The 8,345-nt window shown below is 36.0% G+C and overlaps 1 protein-coding gene across 1 annotated transcript in view; it reads left to right on the top strand.

The window, feature by feature from the left end:
- The window catches only part of ELP1 (elongator acetyltransferase complex subunit 1), a 77,808-nt gene that overhangs the window by 39,874 nt on the left and 29,589 nt on the right, over positions 1-8,345 (top strand). The window contains exons 19-23 of the mRNA XM_069105943.1: positions 6,018-6,133; positions 6,541-6,614; positions 6,992-7,070; positions 7,424-7,503; positions 7,989-8,126. Of these exons, the coding sequence (XP_068962044.1) occupies positions 6,018-6,133; positions 6,541-6,614; positions 6,992-7,070; positions 7,424-7,503; positions 7,989-8,126 (487 nt within the window). The remainder of the gene's footprint in view (positions 1-6,017; positions 6,134-6,540; positions 6,615-6,991; positions 7,071-7,423; positions 7,504-7,988; positions 8,127-8,345) is intronic.

Raw genomic sequence — 8,345 nt, 5'->3', positions numbered from 1 at the left:
GAGAAAGTAATTTAACACCAATAGCCCTCAAAAAAGAAAAAAAAAAAAAAAAAAGAACTATAATCAACTATGATAGAAGTTCTTTATCTCCTCCTAAAGACTTGATTTTATGTTCTTGCTAATTTATTTTTAAATATGGAATCCTGGGAGTGTAAGGACTCTTGAGATGTAGCTTGGTCACTTCATTTATTTATAGACAGGATAATTAAGCTATTCCAAACCAGTTAGAATATTTTTTGAAGATAGATGTCCCATGTCCCATTTGGGAAAGCCCCTAGAAAATAAGATGCTACAATTCTCTTTAATGATCCCATAAGTAACATATTCTAATATTCAGTGGTTGTCTTGTCAGCCAATTTTACGATATATCTAACTTCCTAAATCCATCATTCTGCAAACTATTTCTTCATATTTTATCTGCAGCAGCAATAAGAAAGGATAGCTTAACTAGGATATTTTCCTCTCAGCTTTCCCTTTATTTTGTCCACCATCTGGAGGAATCAGTCATCCTCTAGTTTGCTAAAAAGGCAAGGTTCTTTCTCTCTACTCTGTTTCTTATGCATTTTAAAGGCCTTTACTTATCCTAATATATTACGCTTTATTTAATAATTCCTCCCACCACCACCCCTTCCCATTTATCAGCAATTCTGGGAGTCTTTTCTTTTTTTAATATGGTTACATTAGACCATTCTGCTTGAAAGTTGAAAGGCTGCCCAGTTTTTTTTTTCGTTTTCATTTTCTTTTTTTGAAGATAATACTTAAGAGAGTTCTGGTCCATATAAGGGAAATAAAACTTACTGGTAAAAATAAATATTCTCAGTTTTTCTTGAGGAGCAAAAAATCCTGGGTGACAATTTTATTTATAATAAATTTTTTAAGAGGCTTGATCAGAGGTTCCCTAACCACCTCTCCATCTCCAGGATAAGGTCATCCTGAACATAAGTCATTTTGTTACCTCACTCTTTGTAAATAGGGTAAGATGGATGTGATTAAGTAGACAGGTATTTCAGCATATAATGTTTCTACAGCACTAAAGAGCAGAAATCAGTGTTTGATATGTTCTGTAGCTATAGGTCCCATTCTTATCAGTCTGGTTCCTTGAGGTCTGGGTGTCATGAACCAGAGACCTGTAGTACCATCTGCTCTACTTCCATGATAATTCCTCCCAGGAAAAATAGACAGTTTCAGTTCTAACATGCAGCAGCATCTTCTCTATTAGCAGTGGCCTTCACTTGTTACTTCATACTTGTGCACTTGAGTCATTGAAGGTCACAAGGCTACAGGCAGCTCATAACTTATCTAAACCTACGTCACACATTACAGGCTACTGCAGCTGCTTTCTCCTGAAGAGGAAGGGCAAATGGTTTTTTTGTTTTTGTTTCTTTGCTTTATTGCCCATCTTCCAAATCTTGTGTACAGGTACCAGGCATTATGTTTGTGGCTGGAGATACAGAGAGACAAAAGGCAACTGGGCACACAAGATGAAGGTTAGCTGAGAGTTTTGGGTAGAAAAGGTAGATTTGAGAACATCAGCATAGAGTTGGTAATTCAATCCATGGGAGCTGATGAATTCAAGTGAAACAGTATAAAAGGAAAAGAGAAGAGGGTCCAGGACAGAACCCTGAAGGACAACTATAGGGGAGGGCGTGATGCTGAAGAGGATCCAACTGAGGAGACAGAAAAAGTGGTCAGATAAGTGGGAGGAGAGCCAGGAGAGTGGTGTCAAAAAAATCTAGAGAGGAGAATATCAGGGAGAGAGTGAGCAACACTGACAAAGGTTGAAGAGAGGTCAAGGAGAATGAGAATTGGAAAAAGGCTGCTGTGTGTGACAATTAAAACATCATTAGAGGGGTGGCTAGGTGGCACAGTGAGTAAAGCACCAGCCCCAGAGTCAGGAGGACCCGAGTTAACACCCTCACAAAAAAACTAGCTGTGTAACCTTGGGCAAGTTACTTAACCCCAATTGCCCTCCAAAAGGCAAAAAAAAAAAAAAAAAGATCATTAGAAACTTTGGAGAGAGAAGTTTCAGTGGAATAAACTTGAAAGCCAGAATATAGAGGATTAAGAAGAGAGTGGGAAGAAAGAAAGAAGAGATACGTGTTGTAGACAGCCTTTTAGGGGTAGAAGAGAAATAAAATGATAGTTGGCAAGGGTAGAAGTATCAAGTAAAGGTTTGAATTGTTCTGATTCTACTTTCTTTACTCAGCTACCAAAGTGATTTTCCTAAAGGATAAGTCTGACCTTGTTCAACAAATTCCACTATCTTCCTGTTACCTCCACGATGAAATATTAAATTATGTTTGGCATTTAAAGCTCTTCACAACCTGGCCCCTTCTTACCTTATCAGTTGTCTTGTACTTTACTTACCTCTGCTCTCACTACACTGCAGCCACAGAGGTCTGCTTACTGATCCTCATACAGGATACTCAGTCTCATGACACAGTACTTTGTACTGCCTCATCCCCCCCCTTCCAGGAATTCTCTCCCTCTTCCTCATCCTACTCTACCTCCAAGCTTCCTTAACTTTGTTTCATACTTTCCCTACATTTCCTTACATTCCAGTCTCACCTTTAGAAAGAGGGCTTTTCTGGTCCCAACATCTGCTGCTAGTGTCTTCCCCATAAGATTACCTTTCCTTTACACTGTACATGTCTTATATATTCACAGTTATTTGCAAGCTGTGTCCCTGATTAGAATTTAAGACCCTTAAGGTCAGGTCCAGGTTTTCAATCTTTCTTTGGATCCCTGTGATTTAGCACAGTGCCTGGCACATAGTAAAAGTTTCTGTATCACCTGTTCTTTTCTCATATTCTTTGTATTCTTACTTGTCTTTCTATAGAGCAATTCTATTCTGTTATGTCCACATTTTCAGGTATTCCTCAACAGTTGGGCACAAGAGTTGTTTCCAGTTTTTGCTATTGTGAATAATGCTAAAATGAATATTTTGTGTAGTTAGGTTGAGTATTTTCCTAGTTGTTGAATCCTTGGGCCAGAGGGTATAAACAGCTTTCTAATTCTTATCCATTGTCAGACTGAATTCCAGAAGATGATGCCGGTCCATAGTTCTACCAAGGTTGTAATGTATTATGCCTATTTCTCCACAGTCTTGCCACTTTTTTTCCTTGCGTAGCAGCTTGGTAAGCTATAGGAGGTGCTGTGTAACAGTAGGAGGAAAGCTCTGGACTGGGATCCAGGAAGTCCGGGTTAGAGTCCTGGCTCCAACACTAACTAGTTTTATGACCATGGGCAAGTCACGTAACTTCTCTGAGCATCTGTTTTAAAATGGAGTTAATGATGCATGTTATTATCTTTATTCTGAACAGTATTTTATAAACCTTAAAGTGCTATTATATAATTGAAAGTTATTATGAGCACCTAAGATTATAGTAGAAACTATAATTTTTTTTGAGTAATAGACTGGGGAATAAATATAAATTTTTTTGTATTAGATTTCTGTATCTTATTTTAAATTTTTTAATTTTTTTCAATTAAAATTTTAAATTTATTTTTAATTTTCAGCATTAATTCCCATAAGATTTTTGAGTTTCAAATTTTCTCCCTCTCCTCCCCCCTCCCCAAGATGGTGTGTAATCTAATATAGGCTCTGCTTAAGCATTCATATGAAACATATTTTCACATGAGTCATGATGTAAAGAAAAATTAGAACTAATGGGTGGAACCACGAGTAAGAAGAAGCAAAACAGCAGAAGAAAAGGAGAGAAATAGTATGCTTCCATCCACATTCAGACTTAAAGTGTTTTCTCTGGATGGGGATAGCATTTTCCATCGTGAGTCTTTTGGAATTGTCTTAGATTCTTGCACTGCTAAGAAGTAATTCTATCAAAGTCAGTCATTGCACAGTGTGTTTGTTACTGTGTACAGTGTTCTCCTGGTTCTTCTCATTTCATTCAGCAACAGTTCATGTAAGTCTTAACAAGTTTTTCTGAGGTCCACTTGCTCATCATTTCTTATGGCACAGTTGCATTCCATTATGTTCATATAACCACAACTTGTTCAGCCACTCCCCAATTGATGGGCACCCCCTCAATTTCCAATTCTTGGCAACCACAGAAAGAGTTGCTATAAATATTTTCATACATACATACATCCCTTTTTTTATGATCTCTTTAGGATACAGACCTAGACATGGTATTTTGTATCTTATTTCTAATCAATATTTTAAATTTTTTGTTATTCTAAACTTAATAAACATCAGTAACCATTCACATTTCCATATATAAATACAAATAGAAGGCCAGGGATGGTCAGGTGGCTCAGCGAATAAGAGCACCGGCTCCAGTGTCGGGATGACCTGGGGATCAAATCTGGGCTCAGATACTTAGCATCACACCCAGAAATAACTGGCTGTGTAACCTTGAGCAAGTTACTTAACCCTGATTGCTTAGAAAAAAAAAATAGAAGGGCAGGTAGGTGGTGCAGTGAATAGAGCACCGGTCCTGAAGTCAGGAGGACCTGAGTTCAAATTCGACCTCAGATACTTAACACTTACTAGCAGTGTGACCTTGGGCAGGTCACTTAACCCCATTGCCCTGCCTTTCCCCCTCCAAAAATAGAAAAAAATGGATTGTATGTGAAACCACAAATCTCATTACATATGACTTTATATCTATTTCAGCACATTGGTTTGAAAGCTGTTTCACTTGTCTGTTGATTTCTGAAACTCCTTCTGATTTCTTCTGCATTTTCTTAAAATGCATTGATATTTTTTTGGTATTTCTAGTACTAGCTTCCCTCTCACCCCAACATCTCCCTGGTCCCAAAAATACCTTCCCTTGTATCTAGTTAGCATAGTTATTAAGACAAATCTATGTGTTGGCCATGTCCAAAAATGTATATTTTATTTTTATCTCCAGTCCATAACCTCTCTGACAAAATGTTAGAAGCATGATTCATTATCAGTCTTTTGGCATTGTAGTTATTCATTATTTGATCAGTACCCTCAAGTCTTTCATAGTTTTTATTCATAATGTTGTAGTCATATAAATTGTTTGCTGGTTCTGTTCTTGTCACTGCATCAGTTCATACTCATTTCTCAGGTTCCTCTGAATCCATCCTTTTTATCACTTTTTACAATTGATATACACCACAATTTGTTCAGCCATTCCTTTCTTCAGTTTCCAATCCTTACCACTGCAAAAAATAACTGCTATAAATATTTTTCCACTTATGGTCCCTTTCCCTCTTTCTTTCTTAAAATTTTTTTCTTTCTCTTTTAACTCTTTGGGGTACATGTTTAGTAGTGGTATTACTGGGTCAAAGGATATTCAGAAATTAGTTACTTTTGGGGAATAATTCCAAATTGCTCTACAGAATGGTTAGACCAGTTTGTAGTTCCCATCAGCAGTATATTAGTATGCCTGTTTTCCTGCATCATCTCTAACAATCGCCATTTTCTCTTTTTGTTTTCTTTGCCGATTTCATGAGTGAGACAAAACCTCAAGAGTTTTTCCAATGTACATTTCTCTTATTAGTTATCTTGAAGCATTTTTCATATTATTGTTGATAGCTTTTTATATCCTTTCATGTCTTTCAACCATTTATCTGTTGAGGGAAATGGCCCTTGTTCTTATAAACATATATATATATTTGAATCAGTCCCCTATTTATCTTTAATACCAACCCTGTATCAGAAAAGAGACTCCCCCCCCCCCCATTGTTTCACTCTTTTGGTTTTTTTCATAAATGTTATTGTGGTCACCTTATATATCGTTTTTCTGATTCTACATACTTCATTCTACATCAGTTCATATAAACTTGTCCTCTGCACCTCTGAATTCTTCATATTCTTTGTTTCTGTGGCACAGTAATTCTCATAGTAATGGATGTCGATTGTATGTCTTATAAATAGGCTGCTTCCTTAGTCCTTTGCTTGATTCTGAGTACATTTCTGGGAAGTTCCTATATGTCTGCATCCTTTTGCAGTCCAGGACTTCACTGCGTATAGTTGGGTGATTACAGTAATTTTTCAGCTTGTTTTACTATTGTGGTGTTTTCAGCTTTCCAGGCAGGTCTGACCAACAGCACTGCCTCTAATGAGGAAACTCTACGGAAAGTAGAAAGAGGGTCCCGCATTGTCACTGTTGTTCCACAGGACACAAAGCTCGTATTACAGGTCAGCTTTTTCTAAAGGTAATCTTTATTACATAATTGATACCAGAATTGAAAACATATCCAGAGGAAGCCATTGTCCTTGAGATTTCTCCTGTGAAAATTCATCCAAACTCAGTTTCATCCAAAACCTTTATTAAAAGCCTGCCTTTGTATCATCTCTATTGAACAATGTAGACAAAATCCCTTCCCACTAGGCACTTGATTGGAGAGTTCCCCTTTCATTGATAGCAAAGCAAGAGGCAGGTAGAGATTCATCATCATCAAAAGATAGTTTAATGTTGAGCCTCTGCAGTGTTTGCAAGTCTGTGCCAATTACCTTGCTCCCACTTCTCTTTGGACTAGAAGCCTATTATCTGCTTTTTTTTATAACATAAAATTTAATACATTATTTACATTATTATGTTAAAGATGCCAAGGGGAAATTTGGAAGTTGTCTATCATCGAGCCCTGGTTTTAGCTCAGATTCGGAAGTGGCTAGACAGGTGAGTGCCACATATAGTTTTACTATTTACGATATTGTTAATGTGATGATGATTGTGGGTTTTTTATTGGCATTAGGAAAATTTTAAGAGCCTGAAAGAAAAATTACCTTTGAACAGCCTTGTGAGTTTTTTCTGTCTATGATTCCTTGTCCCTACAACATTTTAAGAAGTCTTATGAACTCTCACACTTGGTTTTTAAAATTTTGTGCTCTTGGAAGTAGAAACTCATTACTACCTTCTTGTGATAGAAATTCATTTTTTTTGCATATGGGAAATAACTTGTAAATTTTTTTATAATAGTAAAAACATTCTGATTCCAATGAAATGAGTTTTTCTGAAATATATATTTTCCACTTTTTTTTTTAATCTTACCACAGACTTATGTTTAAAGAAGCATTTGAATGTATGAGAAAACTGAGAATTAATCTAAATCTAATTCATGACCATAATCCACAGGTAAATGTTAAATTTCTAATATTTTCATATATACCTTCCACAAATGCATAAAGGAATAACAGCTCACTTCCATCCTACACTTAAATCTTCCATCTTGAAAAGAAACAATTAAGGCTGAAATGAGAGAAGAAAAATAATGAGGAAAATTTTCAAAGAACTAAAACTGACCTTGAATGCTTTCATTATTGAATCATGAGAGAATATACATAAAATTGTTTTTAAATTATATGTTTACATATTATGGAGTCATTTCAGGGCAGAAGTTAATTAACTCTAAACATGTCTTCCTTTTGTTTACCATCTTTTTATGTTTGTTTATTTGATAAACTGAAATATTTTTGCTTTTTTGTCAGGCATTTCTTGAAAATGTGGAAACCTTTGTAAAGCAGATTGATTCTGTAAATTATATCAACCTGTTTTTCACAGAATTGAAGTAAGTATTGGGAGATTTTTTTTTTATCCTCCTCCTTTCAAGATTTTTATTAGTTAGAACTTGTTCAAAAATGGAATGGGCTATAAAGTAACTTGTTTCCCTGTCCCTTAAAGTATTCAAACAAAGGCTAATAGAGATATTTTAGAGGGAATGTCTGTGAGGTGGGAACTCATACACAGTGATCTCTAAGAGCCTGTGATTCTCTTTGAACAATGATTCTTAATTTTTATGTCATTAGGAATAGAAATAAATTTGAATGACTTCTTTTGGGGACATGAATGAACAGCTAGGATTTGCATTTGGAATTTTTGATAGATACCAGATTTTTTACTCTTTAGAACTGTACTGTTGGTCCTTGCAGTTTTTTTCATTGTTTTACTTAGGCACATTTGGATTTAAATTATAACTGGATTTATGGGGGGGTTCAACTAGTGATATTTCAATACACATATGTATATATGCACACACTCTTTTTTTTTTTTCAGGGAAGAAGACTTTACAAAGACTATGTACCCTTCTCCAGTTGCTAACAGTATCCAGGTGACCAGAGGTCCTGAGGGTAAAAAAGTAGACCTTATCTGTGATGCCATGAGAGTAGCCATGCAGAACATAAATCCTCACAAGTATGTATACTCTATGTTAAGAGAAATTATGAAATAGCAGGAACATGGAATTATGCTTCTATAGCTTTGATGTTTATCAAAATTGGAGGTCACTGTTGTGTTTTGTGTATACAGACAATTCTCGCTTTATGTAAATTTGCATTACACAAATTCAGCTCCCTGGCAGGCAAACCTCAGGACCCCATACACTGGACCTCCACTGCAGGCTTTAAAGCTGCT

Source organism: Petaurus breviceps, unplaced genomic scaffold (genome assembly GCF_028583685.1).
Source record: "Petaurus breviceps papuanus isolate PSGF00001 unplaced genomic scaffold, PetGlider_PUasm1.0 138, whole genome shotgun sequence".
Classification (NCBI taxonomy): Eukaryota; Metazoa; Chordata; class Mammalia; order Diprotodontia; family Petauridae; genus Petaurus; species Petaurus breviceps.
The sequence above is the reverse complement of the archived record's forward strand: the minus strand, read 5'-3'. Positions and strand labels throughout refer to the sequence as shown.